At 41.1% G+C, this 16644-nt stretch overlaps 1 protein-coding gene and 2 pseudogenes across 1 annotated transcript; 2 read left to right on the top strand and 1 right to left on the bottom strand.

The window, feature by feature from the left end:
- Positions 1–820: 820 nt before the first annotated feature.
- On the bottom strand, positions 821–4544 carry LOC114738380 (sorting nexin 2A-like; annotated as a pseudogene).
- A 4808-nt stretch (positions 4545–9352) lies between these two features.
- On the top strand, positions 9353–12239 carry LOC114738379 (laccase-5). The gene is made up of 6 exons (XM_028926414.1): positions 9353–9491; positions 9594–9745; positions 9843–10087; positions 10248–10376; positions 10931–11890; positions 11994–12239. Exons 1-6 carry the CDS (start codon positions 9390–9392, stop codon positions 12122–12124), a joined length of 1719 nt encoding a protein of 572 aa, XP_028782247.1. The 5' UTR covers positions 9353–9389; the 3' UTR covers positions 12125–12239.
- Positions 12240–15271: 3032 nt separating this feature from the next.
- LOC114738401 (dehydration-responsive element-binding protein 2A-like) lies at positions 15272–16636 on the top strand (annotated as a pseudogene).
- Positions 16637–16644: the final 8 nt, after the last annotated feature.

The following is a 16644-nucleotide window of genomic DNA, read 5'->3' as shown; positions in this document are numbered from 1 at the left end:
ATAGACTGCCATCGGCTATGTAATGCTGAGGCAATTAATTATGTTAAGGAGGTGGGAGGACATCATTCCGGGAGCCCATGAGAAAGGGTAAATAAAGGAAAAGGGGCAGGGATATAAAATATTTAATGAGATGTGATTAAATCATCATCCTCGATTCTGTTTTGGGTAAATGATTGCGCTAATTGGTTTGCCCGTCCTAAATATTTTTTAGAGGTCCCCTCTAAAATCCGTTGCTTTCCATGGCCTAGCAAACGAAAAAAGGATACACAGATTCTTTTCTTATTGAAAACGTGAATTTTTTTTTTGGTTGCCCACCCAGTTCACCAGAGCTTGTCCTGACTACGTCCAGATCCGACCCGCGTCGCGCATCTAGATATGGTGAGTGAGTCTCCCAGCAGGGGTTTTCTACATCCATGAGGAATCGAATTCGAGACCTCACTTTTGAAAACGTGAATTAATCCCGTGCACACAACCAATCAACCATGCCCTAATGGTAATTAACGCGTCGCGAATCCCAAGTTCATCAGCCCCGTTCTAATCTTATCTGCTTTTGGCCCCATATTTGAGTGAGGTCACTTCATTTCATAACTTGTCCAAAAAGTAATACCTCCACTCTTAGCTTAAAAAGTGTTTAAATGATCTCAATTAAAATTTAAATAATTTGAATTCTGAATTCTTTAAGAAAACTATAAACAGATTACTATGTTCGTAACAGATTTCTTAGTCTGATGGACATTACAACATTGCTTTTACTGTGTTTTTACTCATTCCAAATACAATTAAAAAATAAAAGTTCGATCCACTCAAATCAAATGTCAACTTTTTTTTTTTGGGCCAGAAAAATCAAATATGAACTGTAAAATCTAGGCAAGGGGAATCATCCCACAGTCAACATTTACATTCAGAAAAGGAAAGAGGGAACTAGAGGGAGGATGCTGTGTCCCAGAGCTGATACGTGATGAAATACTCTCGTTCGGAAAGCCAGACAGGGAGCCATCGGAATCCAAAAAGAAAAAGTGATCATGAATAGTCAAAGAGCGAGATTAAACGTTAAAGACGAAAGATGAGCCTTTATGGATTGTTATCTACGATAGAGGCATTTCTAACCTTCAACACCTGACATGACAACCAATCAAACAAAAATCTACAATGCAACATGAACATACCGAAAGCAAAAAATTTTACAGCCGGAGTGTATATTAGCTCATGTCTCTTGAATATGCAGACGTTTCTTCCGCAAGCTTCTCCCACACAGCTCCCATCTTCTCTGCATACCCCGCCTGTAAAATGCATCTAGTAATTTCAACCGCGAATGACCATGTAAAAATACAAAAAGGCAGCTCAACTTTTAATAAAAAATCATTTCAACATCCCCGTGATGCCCGGGAACACGCCTGGTTCACACCAGTTTTACACCATTCAAAAAATAACGTCATCCATCATCTTTCAATAAATCAATAGGCAAGAAAATTATGGTATGCAGCTGTTAAAATCTCGCATAAAAATAAACATAGGCTTACCTGATTGATAACAAAACCCCGCAACATGCTCATGAAGTCATTATGTCTCTCTTGCTCAACTCTTTCAAGTTCGCTCCTATTATTTTTCTGCAAACATTCCACAGTCAAACCTGATATTTTGACAAACTCTTCCCGGATATTGAATTCGTAACGACGGTTCTACAAAGGTGAACTAGTTTGCAAGGCAAACAATATATAGGACATCGTGACTTCAAGGTTCTTGAACATACCAAAAAAAAAAAAACCGCAATCTTAACTTCAACATACAGATTAAACAAAGAGCTAGTGTACATTAAAAAAAGAAAAAGGACACGCGAAATAATTCAGCAATTTTACATTTATTTGAGCTCAGAATGACAGCATAATTCGAAATCAAGTATAAATCTGTTCCCAACTCTGCAAGTGAACCACTATTGTGATGTTGAGAGCCCAATGTAGCCCCTAAATCCTAATGAAACATTCATAACTAAATCAAATAAGAATGTTTGCACTAGTCTATTCTCGTACTTTCATAATAGACAACAAGAGAATCATGTGACAACTTGATAATATGATCATTTTCATAATTTTATTTCAGCTCATTGTGAATTTTCCATGGGGGCATAGGCAAGTTAATAGTAAAGCAAACATAAGAGTCAGCATCCGAGCGACAGTGTTATGGCTTGTTCTCCCCGATACTAATAATGAAAATAAGGCACTGGGGGACAAATTATGCGAGAAATCTTCAAAACTTGGTGCAATAGGATGTGACACTTGCGTATAATGTCAAACAAAGTATACAAAAGTCATTTCTTAATGTGGACATCTTAGTATTTATGGGGCAAGGCCTAAGCTTGCAGGAAAAGAGATGAGCTAAATGTGCATAGAGGGATTGTTGGGGTGTAATTTTTCTTTTTTTTTTTTGGGGGGGGGGGAGTTTGTGGAGGGAGTGAGACAATAAGAAAGACGTTACCTTTATCCGCTCATACTCTCTATCCGCACATAATTTAGCATTTTCAGTAACTCTGATGGCTTCTTTTAATTCTTCTACTTTTCGCAGCCTAGACTTATCTCCACCAAATATTTTGGATGAAGCAGCTTCAAGCTTCTCGATCCGTGAATTTAAAGAGACTAGTTCTGATGAGAGTGTTTGAACAGTGAGTAAAGCACTTGATCGGTCAGAAAATGCATTGTCGATCGCTAGCATGGTTCCAAGGTATTCATGCAACTTATCCTGCAACATAGACAACATATTAATTCATTTAATCATAAAAAAGAAAACCTGCTTCTCCTTCCAATCGACATAAAAATAAACGCACTACAAGACTCAAATACAGCAGCAAGATGGTTTCTCTTCTTGACTATGTACAGCAGAAAAATTTCTACTGAAGTGAGAATAAAATGTTATACCAAATGTTTATGGTTTGTGTGTTCAACTCTCTATATAATCTGCTTGATTTAACAGCTGCAGTCGCCACATTTCTCATGTCTGCTGATCTTCCTCTCTGAGCCTCAAATCTGGCTTCTTCAGTCTCAAACTTAGTTAGCTTTACAAAAGCCAATCCTAGTTCACCCATTGTTTCACCCATGTCTTGCTGTGACTTGACAAGAGATTCAGCCTGGATCCGACAAGGATAAAAGATGTTAACCATTAAATAAACCTCAGCGTTGGGAAGAAAAATACTAGATACTTATATATAAAAGCATCCCCCCAGCACGGCAAGCAAGTTGACAGGCAAAGTACATAAACATGAATGGTTCTAGCACGCATGCTCCAGAACATGAATAATTATGAACCGTTTCAACAAATCATATCATAAACCTGTTGAGAAACGCTGCTCAATTGGTGCTCGAACTCTGCCAACTTATCCTTTCTCTCTAGAAACTCCTTGTCTTCTTCTACGACCAACGGCTTCGCTCCGCCCCAATCATTGGTAACTGACTGTTTCAGCTCCTTAAATATCCGCAACAAGTCCCTCCCACCCTTAGCAGGCTGTGCAACTTCACTCACATCCACTGACCCCACTGCCTCGCCCCCGAACAACTGCCCGGGTAGCTTCACCGCCCCATCAAGCATCCTCGACGCCATATCAGTACTTTTCGCCAGAGGCAGTTTCCCTTGCAACTCCAGAAACACTCTAAGCTCCTCACTCGTTCTAATCACGGGATGAGCTGCCAGTTTACGAAGGTACTTTTCCAATGCAAGCCTCCTCTGCTCCACAAATTCCTGTTTTTGCATCACCTGGCTCTCCACTGTGTTCTTATCAGGCCTTATAGGAATGAAGTACCCTCGGTACGACTCCGACAACCGATCTGATAGGGTTACCACGTCCCTGAACCGCCTGCGGACGCTAAATTCGGAGCCGGGTCCTCCATACTCAGGAAAATTCGTTCTCGTCGTAATCAGGTAAGTGTAATAAGTATTCCCGCCAGGGACAAGAGAATTCGTCAATTCTTGCTCTTTCTGCGGATCCGAGACCGATATATACAGATACTCGGAATTCGATGGGTTCGATCTGGAAGAAAGGTCCGGATTATCGTGGCCGTTCGAAGAAGAATCGAAGGAGGTGAAGATTGCTTCGGCGTAAGATGGGGGGTCAAGGAAAGAATTGAAGAGAGATTTGGGGCTTTGGTTAGATGTGAGTGAAGAAGGGGACAGATTCAGCGGGTTATCCAATGCGGAGACTGACTGAGCAGGAAGGTGGCCGGAGGGGGATTGAGCATTAGATGGCTCGTCGAGAACCAGAGTTTCCATTTCGTCATGGGGCACGTGCAATTGAGCGTCTTGGTAATCCTGCTGGGCCTCAAGGTTCATCATCTTCAATCCAATCCCCGAAAATCGATGTTGGAGGAGTTACGGGTTCATATCAAAGTTTCAGCGGGCGATGGCGGTCTGAGGTGGGAGAAAGAAGAAGAGAAGCTAGGGAAGCCGCTGCATGTGGTATCGGGCATTACCAGGAAAGCTACGGAGAGGGTGAAGCAATCAAGAGAGCGAGACTCGGCGTGGTCGAGTCAACTCGGTTGGCCCTCGCGCAGACGAAGACACCCCAATCTGGCGGTTTTTGGCAGAAAGCGAGGTAAACGTGCCGTTCAATGTTCGCGTCGTGAGCCTGACCGGGCCGAAATCGGCCTTCTAAGATCAAAGCCCAAAGCTTGTCCTCATTCCGATCCGCTTGCTTTATTGGGATATGGGGAAATCACATTCAAGTACCAAAATATGAGGATATTTATTCTACGGTATCCTGAGAACTATCATTATTTGGAGTGACCCCACCCGGTAACTAAAGTTGAACAAAAAGACTCTAGTATCCTTCTCATGGCGGACTTCTCATACGTCGAGCAGCTGAATCTTGTAATGTCTTGCATCTCTCATAATTTCTGTTTGGAAAAAAATATATATGTGTGTGTATATGTATACACACGCACACAACGAAGCATTCTAAAAGAGCTTTATCCAGAGCTCACATGGATGGATTGTCTAATATTAGCACTCCTCAGTGTTTAGCATGAAATGTATATGAGGTAGTAACCGGTGCTGCTTGCTAGCGATAAAACCAAAACGTTCTGCTTTGCCTTGGTCCAATGCTCCATCCAGCAATAATACCAATTCCAGTGACACTTTCTCCATATAGTTTATATGGCCTCACTTCTGTGCTAGCGCCTAGCGGCAGGCAAATGGGAGTGGTGATAAGCCTCACAGTTTCATAAAAAGGTTATTAACTCACATTGCCCGTATTAAAACCCGCCATTAGCACGCTTGTTCGAAGACTCCAAGAATATCACCATCGACTCGAAGAATGTGAGGGAGGCCCGACATTAATTTTGGATTTTAATTATTACATCCTTTTAAAATGATTATAGTATTCATGGGACTTTATAATAAGTATCCACTACTTCTTCTATCCTCAGTGTAATTTGTCTTTAAATTAAACAACATATATTTTTATTGTTCTATTTTTATCCTGTTTTTGTTTTAATTGTTAGGAAGAGTCTTTCGGAAAGGTTGAGTTGCAGTTTTGGCAATTTCGGCGCGGGGGAGACAATATAGTGGCATCAATTCTTGCCCTCGCTGGTCATTGTACATTACGAGAATTTTTTTGAATCTATCTTTCCAACCTTCTTTACTCCGCTGAAAATAACACGGTACGAGAAAAGAAATGCCGGACCGTCTTTTTCCCCCTTCCATTCAAAAGTTCACGGATTTTTTTTCTCCAGCCAAAGTTCACGGAAATATATACATATATATACATAGTTAGCTCTAAAGTTATAAATTCGTGAAAATTCAATGATTTTCATGAGAAAATCAGAGCACCTCCCGTGAGATTATGCACAAAGATTTAGAAGCTTTCCTATAATGAAATAGAAGAAAAACTAGGAGGACAAAAAACAGAAAGATAAAATTCATATCGTAGAGAAATAGCGCTGAACAAACGTCCTTTTTTTTGGGTGAGGGTATAAACCTCCAGCTTCTGATACTCACACAGGAGGAGGGGGAAATAATGGCGTTTTGAGGGATAGGGCCTTGGTTCAAGTGGATCCATCATAAGAGCACCTTTTGGATGACTTCGCCACACGGTCCGAGCTTTCCTTTTTTGGGCCTCAATCCCCATTGGCCCACTTCCCCCTGTTGGGGCTTACTCCCCCACACTCTTTGCCCTTTTCAACCTCTCTCCCCTCTGAGTGTCCCTATCCTTCTGGCAAGATCTCGTCCCTCCATCACTCCAAAATAAGAAATCTTGTCCCCGTAAATTGCCCAAAAAAAGAAAAAGAAATACTAATGGTAATGGATAGCAGAGACAATCTTTTTAACGCGTAAAAATTTATGGACATTTATTAGAAACTACGTACAGAATTTTCTCTTCTTACCTCATTTTTGAAAAAAAAAATAAAAAAAAAGCAATTGAAAAGAAGCCACCATTAGCATTCTAGTGGCATCTGTTATGACCCTCGAGGGTAAAAATGGAATAAATCATGGGAATCATATGGGACGTCCAAATATCTGGTCCTTATGGGGGATAGCGTGACCCTAAACTAGCAAGAACCAACGCTTCCATCCGGCATCAGAGCGACGTTCGACCCTTCACTCACTGGACCACCCTCACTTTTTGCTTTTTACTTGCCCAGCTGGTAAAGCATGTGCCTGTAAAAAGCCACGACTAGATTCTAATATTAGTTATAATCCTTAGTCCGATTTTAATTTTTTTTTGTTTTTCATGTTTATAAATTTTTTCTTAAATTAATAAGCTGATATATATAGTTTAATGTTACACGAGAGATGATAATTTATTTGTAAGAGTTAATTATTTGATTTGACTCTTTTATAATCTGCTTAAATTAACCTAATAAAGGGATTGGATATAATGCTATATTTACGTGCCCACGTCGAGCTAACACGGGCCTTTCGCAATAGAAGCAGCAAGCCCTATTCAATAATACATAATGCGTGGTTATAATTTTCAGCTCCATTGAAGGCCTCCATCGTTTTTAGACGATGAATCACGTGCACGGTGGATTTTAAGATATGCTTACATTTTTAATTACCTCTCCGCAATTATTTTGTGGGTCAGAGAAAAACGTACTAGCCACCGGCGGTGGATCCCAATTAAAGTTTTGCACAAGTTCGCAACAACTTATAACTAACCATGAAAACGAAACCTCAAGTAATCAAAAATCCCAGAACAATAATAATAAAATTAAGCCTGTGAGCATTTGAAAGACTAATCACCAGCAAATTTTGACAAGCAAGAATAATATATGGATGCACACTTTCTGCTCCTCCGTCAATTTCACTCACCCTTCCATTTCTTTCTTTCTTTCTAATGTACTTCTTTTTTTTTTCCTTCTTAAGAATCAGCAAAAGTCAATAACAAACTCTACCAACTCTTGCACTAGGCTTTCTCATTCGTTTCTTGTTCACCAATCCAAGTCGAAACAATCATTTTTGTTTCGACACCTCGCTGTGTTAATCTCCATCGGACAACCTCAGTTTTGACCTGCGCGCACGCGGCGTAGTTTATTCCAAGAATCTAACGGTTCTTGTCATCAAGAGCAACCCGTGTGGTTCTTGGCTCCATGTTGTTATCGACTCCAATGTGGCTATTAATCCTACATGCCATAACAAGACAAGACATTCGGACAGGGCCTTCATATCCACGTACAGCCTCAGAACATGCTAACTCTTCAATTAAAGGGAGCCTTTTCCATCTTTTTCCTCGTGATTGAAGGATGATAGCTTCCAAGAGATCGATGACATTATTACAGAAGGGACGCGCTGAAATAGACTAGTCCAATGCTTTTTATTTCGTGTCCTTTTTCATTATTAGCCCCCATCGCCATAAAGCTGCCTTTCTGATGTGTAAAACCAATAATATCAAATGTGTAGACTGGCCATATATAGCAGCTGTACCGGATGGATTTCATAGGCTGGAATCAGTGGACCTTTCAAAGAAGCTCCACTTTTTATATATTGTCATCTTAAACTGCAGGTTTGACTTGGGTGAATATCAAAGTAATTTATATGTCGCATGCGGCCATTATATTTGGTGATCCCCAGGAAAGGCCATGGTCAACGTCAAAGTGAGATTGGGCACTGGCGTACGTATCTTTGAGTAGGACATACTATTGCGCGTGTATTTGGTTCGAGTGTGAGAAGCTAGTTCTGTGACAGGCCACCTAATTTAATCCTCCAACTTAATATTTCATGAGTGCTTCTAACTAAATTCTTGTTAGACCCAATCAAATCATTTCATGCTTTGTTATTATGTTATAGCTAGATACCTAATGGCAGTCCTCCCCTTCTGAAAACAGGCTCCTAAAATAAATCATAACTACTAAAAGCCATGAGAGAATCATCTTCTGAGCCGTAGAGCTTAACGAATTCACACTATATATTCAACCTAAATAATGCGCCACATTATTCATGCTCAATACTCAATACATAATTTTTTTTTTTAAAAGTATATATTCAATACATAATCTAAAATTTACCAAAGGCTATCGAAACAGGACATATGTATATAGTTAGTTATATTATATATAGGCAATATATTATTGAATTATAAAATGGTAAATTAAAGCAAGGCTTTGTTCATGTTATGGGAAAAGAAAGGTCGAACAGGAAGCAAAAGGCTTAATGATCAACATTTTTTTCTAAAGTGGATTACTTATTCATCAGACAATCAAAAGGATTTGAGGCTCTATTTTCCACAACAACCGGAAACGGGAATAGTCGAATGGGATTAATTGATGCAATTGCTGAACTCTTTTCTCATCAAACTGTTTATATGATGACTATTGAAATAATTCTCCTAGATTACAAGAATTGCTGAAATGAAAAGAAACTCCCGGGTCATTTTTACTTTGCACATCTGGGGCCACTTCATGCACAGAAAATTAAAGATAAAAAATGTGACTTTGCTTTAATTTTCCCCTTTTAGGTGTTCATGAAATAATTAATATATTTGGCATTAGTAGATGGTGAGAAATTGGCTGATGAAAACATAGGGATTAATCACCCAACCCGGCATTTAAATAACAATTTTTTGAAGGAAAAACAAGAAGAAGGAAGGAGTAAATTAATTAAATCCTCCATGTAAATAACGAATTAGCTGATCACAAGAGTTCAAAATGCGCAAGATATTTGAAGACTTTGGAAGCAAGAATATAAGTTGAATTAAAACCAGTGGGTGCAACAACTCGTATAGAGTTGAACTAAGTTTTCTCCGTAGCCTGACCACGATGCCGTATCAAAACCTAATCTGCCAACCACAAGCGACGACTAACCTCTCTCCTTCCATTTCCCCTATAAAATGGCAATCCTTCCTTTCCTTCCCTCCCATCACTCACCAACGCATTATCCTCTCATTCGCTTCATTCCTCGCGATATCAGACATGGAGTCTCTCATCAGTGCCAGGCGTTCCTCTGTCTTCCTCGCCATTTTCCTTCTCTTGTCAGCCCTGGCAAACGCCAAACTTCACGAGCACGAGTTCGTCGTACGTTATTAGCTTACATCTATTCTTTCTCGTTTCCCTTACTGATCTCGGCGCTTGTTTTGACTACTCACTTTAATTTTACTGTGCTTGACGGCGGAGCAGGTTCAAGCAACTCCAGTGAAGAGGCTGTGCAACACCCACAACGCTATCACAGTGAACGGCCAATTGCCGGGCCCAACGTTGGAAGTTAACAATGGAGACACGCTGGTCATCAAAGTCACAAATAAAGCTCAGTACAACTTGACCATTCACTGGTACATTCACAGTATAGAACCATACATACGTACATTAGAGTTATGTTTGTGCATGGAATATGAAGAGTGGTTATATATTGTTGTTTGTATTGGGCAGGCATGGAGTGAGGCAGATAAGAACTGGGTGGGCGGATGGGCCAGAATTTGTGACGCAATGTCCCATTCGTCCCGGGGAAAGCTACACCTACCGTTTCACTATTCAGGGCCAAGAAGGGACTCTGTGGTGGCACGCCCACAGCTCCTGGCTCAGAGCCACTGTATACGGAGCCATCATCATACATCCAAGGGAGGGCCGCCCTTACCCTTTCCCCAAGCCTCACCGCGAATCCGTCGTTCTTCTCGGTATAGTTCTTTAACTCTCTATGCACGATGTAACTGATAGTGATAGCCTCGGCTGAGCTTGTTTGAATATATACATATATAGATACAATAATGTGTGTGTGTACAAAGGCTATGTTAGATGGCGACAGATTAACGGTGAGAATGTATATATGTGGTTCAGGGGAATGGTGGGACGCAAACCCCATCGACGTTGTGAGGGAGGCCGACCGAACAGGAGCAGCTCCCAATATCTCTGATGCTTTCACTATTAATGGCCAACCTGGTGACCTTTACAAGTGCTCTAGCCAAGGTTTGATTCTTAATTTATCGTCTATTTTACAGGATAGCCTTTTGGAAGAATGGCCCAAAAATAAACTGAAAATTACTAAATATCGAATAAGAAATATTAACAAAAATTTGTTATCATTGGTAAATTCAGTATTATCAACACCAAATAAAGTATTCTTACCAAATCTGATTTGAGATTTAGTAATTTTTAGCTTCTTTTTTTATCATTTTTCTTAAATTTTAAAAAGAAAAAAAATCAAAGCACGCGATGATTGAATAATTCAAGCAATGGTTCATAATGATGAGCATTGTGCAGTATTTGATTAGGAAAAAGAAAACACAATTAGTGCAAATGGATAATACATAAGAATTTCGGCCGAAACTTAATGATTTTGGGCATGTTACGATGTCACCGGCTATGGCAGGCAATGACTAACGATATCTAGCTAATTGATATGATTGCGCATTATAGTCTCCCGGGTATCAAATTATAAATTATAATTCTAAATACTATTAATTCACATACGAACGAGTAACGTAGGATAGGAGCTTACTTTTTGGTCGATGCCTGTGCAGACACAACCATTGTTCCAATAGACTTCGGCGAGACCAACCTCCTCCGGGTGATCAACGCTGCGCTCAACCAACCCCTTTTCTTCACCGTTGCCAACCATCAGATGACGGTGGTCGGCGCCGATGCCTCCTACCTAAAGCCCTTCACCACGAAAGTCCTCATCCTCGGACCCGGTCAAACCACCGATGTGCTAATCAGAGGTGATCAGCCGCCTTCCAGATACTACATGGCGGGGCGTGCATACCAATCCGCCCAGAACGCACCGTTCGACAACACCACCACCACCGCCATTCTCCAATACAAATCGGCTCCCTGCTGTTCCTCAAAAGGAGTGTCCATTAAGCCACTGATGCCCTCCCTGCCTGCGTACAACGACACGAACACCGTCACTTCCTTCAGTAAAAGCCTCCGAAGCCCCAGGAAAGTAGAAGTCCCCACAGAGATCGACGAGAACCTCTTCTTCACAATTGGTCTCGGCCTCAACAATTGCCCGCCCAATTTCGGGTCAAGTCGATGCCAGGGACCCAACGGGACCCGGTTCGCTGCCAGCATGAACAACGTGTCTTTCGTGCTTCCCAACAATATCTCCATCCTGCAGGCTCACCACCACGGGATTCCGGGAGTCTTCACCTCTGACTTTCCGGCCAAACCTCCGGTGAAGTTCGATTACACTGGCAATGTGAGCAGGTCCCTCTGGCAACCCGTTCCGGGGACGAAAGTATACAAGCTGAAGTTCGGATCCAGTGTGCAAATTGTGTTGCAAGACACCAGCATCGTGACTCCCGAGAACCACCCGATCCATCTTCACGGGTATGATTTCTATATTGTGGCACAAGGGTTTGGGAACTTTGATCCGAAGAAAGATACTTCGAAGTTCAACCTTGTTGACCCCCCTATGAGGAACACGGTGGGCGTTCCGGTGAATGGATGGGCAGTTATTCGATTCGTTGCCGATAACCCAGGTACTGCATTTTTTTTTTTGGGGGAAAGAAAAAACACATAAGGAGTTAAAAATAATCCGGTGCTTGATCTCAAGGGTTTAATGGGCTTATGTTATGATGGCAGGTGCTTGGATTATGCATTGTCACTTGGATGTTCACATCACGTGGGGTTTGGCGACGGTGCTGGTGGTGGAGGACGGGCTTGGGGAGCTAGAAGCCTTGGAGCCTCCTCCGGAGGACCTGCCTCTCTGCTAGGAATGATCAGAACGATTAAATTAGTTATTTAAATAATGAGGATCGTCGATTTTTCCTAGTTTGGAAAGTTCATTATTTTTGTTTCCCTCCCTGCATTTGGGGAGTTTCATGGCTCCTTTTGTTCTGTTTCTTTGTTCCTTTTTTTTTCCCCCACTAAAAACACATAGATAAATGGGATTTGGAAGGGATGGCAATGATGTGATTGAAGACAGCGTGCCATCTGATATATAGCCATAATCCCCCACTTGTTAAGGTGATCCCGGATCAATGAAATATTGTTTTCCCCCTTTAACATCTTATGTCTTTCAATCTCCCTCTGTATGTATATATATCGATCGCCCCCACTTATGCCTCTCCTTAATTTAAGAAGAAGGGGCATTATATATGGCACAATTGCAAAATTGAAGGAGTGGATTGTTAACCACGTACGCGTTTAAAAGGGATTGTGCGCGTGCATGCGCGTGAGCAGGTCAATAACACTGCGTAAGCAGCTGCAGCTTCCATCAAAGTCAAGGTTAATGTGGAAGAATTGATGAAGTGAAGAACAAACACAGAAGGAAAACTAAATCTAGAAGTCTCGTAAATGGTGGGGGCCTTTTTTGGCTCTTGCACACTCTAGAAGAAAGCAGAGCTTGCTTGACGTCTCCGTATTGGCGGTAATCAAGTCAACGTTATTCGCCCTAACAGGGGCACGCATAGAAATTACACGATACAAGTTAGTCAGTTTTCATGGTAAACGCCCGCTTCTAACTTTTAGTTTAAGTTTAATTTATCAATTTGATTTTGTTTAGACTGGTTTGGTTTGGACGGCATGCTTGAATGGATTTTTTTTTGGTTGTTGCTAATAACTTGTCTTCATTTTTTTTAATACTTTTTGCCTTTTTGATTTTGTATTTCTTTATTTATTGACTGGAAATTGCCTGTCAATCATCATGGCGTTATCATCCTGCCGCAACCATAAATGAGTGTGTTATGACTCGTGTATAAGATCATTTGTTTAGCGTCAAATTCCTATTGCATCGCGACGGGTCTTGATGCTTCTGGAAGCAACAGAAAGGGGAGGGCCCCTGATCTCAACATTTCCTCAGCCAGTGGGCTGGGCTTTTTCTTTAGCATATTAGCGTTGGTGGGCTTCAAATGCCCCACGAAACTCGAAAACTTGCGCAAAGTTAAGCAAAAACAAAAAAAAAAAACTATTATTAGAAATTTGAAATATCAAAATCTTAAAGGAGGAATCCGAATTTTAGTAATCTCAAATAAATTCACTAAATTGATTAGTAATGTATTCTTAATTCTTTTCCCAAAATTAGTAAATAGTAAAATCAAAGTAACAGATAGCCAAATGAATACAGTAAATAATCAGCAATAGATGACTTTGTTCACAAAAAGTTTCAAGTATATGTTGGGAAAGAATATAATAAACAGGGAAGTGAGTGATTATTCAGTACATTTTTAGGAGAGTGTGATCTGATCGTTAGCTTCGGTGAGTTCAGTGAGTTCACATTTTTCGTCCAATTAATTTGGGGGCCCACATATAAATCCCACAACCTCTAAGAATGCAAGGACTTTCAGCTTAAATTAAATAACCCCCCAGGTGCGTGCCTTTTGGCAAGAGCTGTGCTGTGATTAGGCTGGTGTTTATCTGACGGAGGCATCCCCCTTATATCAAATGTGACAGCCTTAGTTTTCAGGATGATACGAATGGACCGGCGCCCGCTTTTTCTACTATTTTCTCTTACCTTTTTTTTTTTTTAATTTGGCAACCTTTTCTTTTATCTTACCAGTTAGTTCAGTTCACACCATTTAATTCGGGAGCCTCCAAGCCATCGGTTCTTATCCACACATGGATCATAACCTAAATCCGCGTGGATGACTAAATGTGACGTGTTCGCTAACGACTGCATAAAGTGTCGCCCACCTTAACCAGCCACGTGGCCCACTTGTCCTGACTTCTCCTCCTGACGTGTCAATCAAATCCCCTTCTGCCTCGGGATTGTGTTCTTGGAGCCATCTACTCCCCATCCTACCCCTACCACGTGGCGTGCTTACCATTCGGCGGAAAAAAATTCCCGTACTGCTTCCATTCATGATTTACCGGTCTCGCCTGGTGAAAGGTGAATGCCATCCTCCCTTATCGGTGAAAAGGAAAAGGCCGAATTTTTAATTTTATTCAGAAGCGAAATTGGGCAAGCGGAGCCGAAAATAAATCCGAATAAACTCGGCGCGTGAAGTTGATTTATCGAGATTTAAATTTATTCAATCAAAACGATTTCAACCAACAAAAAAAATCAGAGCATCCCTGTAAAGCCATGCATTGATTGTATTGTTTCAACAAACGCTATGTTTATAGTTTGACAAAATAGTCTGATAGTTAGAATTAACATATAATTTTTTGCCATTATTTTAAATCTTAATTGCTTATTTTTTTATATACCTCATGGTTTTTTTTTTCAGAAAAGCTTTTTTTTTTTTGGCGAAAAGAGAAAACAAATATGGGAGTAAAGGGCGTGGCGTATTCGTAAATATGCGAGGAAAGAGATGCAAAAGAGAGAAGGCAACATTTTGAAGATGGGCAATGAAGTAATACTTGGGGACTAAGAAAGCGACGTGAGAGTTTTGTTGCTTCGGGAACCTTCGGGCGACACGTGCCACAAGGTTCGGGAGTCCGAGGCGACGCAACGCGACTAAGGAAGTGCCACGTCATCCACCTCTGAGGCCATTAAAATTAAAATATCAGAAATATCTAGAGAAGGCTATAAATACACGTTACAGCTTGAAGTTTTGAGATTTCATGATTTGCTAGCTAATACAGAGTGAGAGAAAGCAAGAGAAACCTTTTTCTGAATTCGGCGTTGTTCAGACAAACTTTCACAAGAAGGGAGACCGTCGACAAAATATCTCGACAAGGATCAAGATAAACCCTGATTTTCTCCAAGTATCACAGCTTTGATCGAATCGCAAAAGCGGAGTATCACGCGCCTGTTCTCTGTACCTACTCAGGTTGGTTCTCTCGATCAGTCCATTACTTCCAACTCTCCAGCACTTGTTTGCTTTTCTTTTGTAGAGAGGAATGCTTGATTGAATCTTATGAGTTCTCTGGGTAGCATGTTTGTGATTCGGGTCAGTTTTATTTGTTTACTGAGGATTATGGGGTTTCTACCTGTGATTCTGTCTCTTTTTAGGTGTAGTAGGTTTCTGGGTAGGATGGCTGTTCGTTCTAAAACCCAGAAATTGCTAGGAGGAAAAACAAACTAGTGTTTTATCCGGTCACGGTAATGGATTTCTTTTATTGAATGTGTCTTACTTGGGGTCCAAGGATATTCGATCAATTTATGCTGGTAAGGATTTGTGAACTCCTATTCACACACATCTTTCTGGATGTGTCTGGGAGAAGTATTTTGTTTGCCCTAGGATCAGTAGAAATTCCTCCCTGAGCCCTGCTTGACGTCTGCCGCGTACTATGCTAATCTAATTCTGCTTATCTAACTGCAGATTTTGAAGATCTTACTTATTCAGATCTGATTGTTGAGCGGGGGAAGACTGTCCAATTATTTTTGCGGTGATTGAAGTTTATCAAGCGGAAGGTGGTTACCCGTACAAAATTACTGAATTACCAGTGGCAAACCGCGGCCATGGGTGTTATGATCAAGGTTCTAACATCGCTTCTTTGCCATTGGATTCTTCTAGGAAGAGGAAAAGTCGTAGTAGGCGGGATGGCTCTAAATCTGTGGCTGAGACTCTGGCAAAGTGGAAAGAATATAATGAATATCTCGAATCTAGCAAAGGTGAGAGCAAACCAACTCGTAGAGCCCCGGCCAAGGGTTCAAAGAAAGGATGTATGAGGGGTAAAGGAGAGGGCCTGACAACTCAAGATGTAACTACAGAGGCGTTAGACAAAGAACCTGGGGTAAGTGGGTTGCGGAGATTAGGGAACCAAACAGAGGAAGCAGACTGTGTTGGGTACATTTGGCACTGCATATGAAGCTGCACTTGCTTATGATGAAGCTGCTAGAGCCATGTATGGTCCTTGTGCCCGCCTCAATTTCCCCCACGTATCGGATTATACTTCTTGCAAGGAATCCCTCAAGGACTCTCATCATCAGCTACGACTTTATCAAGTTCTTCAGTGGCAACTCCTGCTGGTTCGGACACAAACCACCATATCAAATCATTCTGAGGTCTGTGCGCTGAGGATGATGTTAAGACAAGACATCAACCTTCCAAAATTAATGATATGGATAATGTTTATCTTGAAGCTGATGAAGTTGCCTCTGCAAATCAAATATCAAGTGAAGTCAGAACCAAAGGACGAGCCTTTCGATCTCACAGATCAGGAGTGCAGGGGTTGTCAAATTGCGAAACCACAAGAACACGAGACTATAAAGGATGGCATTGATGAAAGTAACGAGCAAATGGACTATTCTTGGCTTGAGGGTGGTAATGAGTTGGAAGGTGATTGCTTGCAGAATTTTCTCTATGGACGAGATGTTTGACGTGGACGAACTTTTGGGGGCTATGGA

The sequence above is a fragment of the Neltuma alba genome, unplaced genomic scaffold, assembly GCF_004799145.2.
Source record: "Neltuma alba isolate B1F8T4 unplaced genomic scaffold, ASM479914v2 tig00013589_pilon, whole genome shotgun sequence".
Lineage (NCBI taxonomy): Eukaryota > Viridiplantae > Streptophyta > Magnoliopsida > Fabales > Fabaceae > Neltuma > Neltuma alba.
The sequence above is the reverse complement of the archived record's forward strand: the minus strand, read 5'-3'. Positions and strand labels throughout refer to the sequence as shown.

Bases quoted from the DNA above. Each gene is read 5' to 3' on its own strand.
- LOC114738379 (XM_028926414.1), top strand. From the start codon at position 9,390: ATGGAGTCTCTCATCAGTGCCAGGCGTTCCTCTGTCTTCCTCGCCATT. The intron at 10,088-10,247 runs GTATAGTTCTTT...TATGTGGTTCAG, and splicing joins CGAATCCGTCGTTCTTCTCG to GGGAATGGTGGGACGCAAAC. The intron at 11,891-11,993 runs GTACTGCATTTT...TTATGATGGCAG, and splicing joins ATTCGTTGCCGATAACCCAG to GTGCTTGGATTATGCATTGT.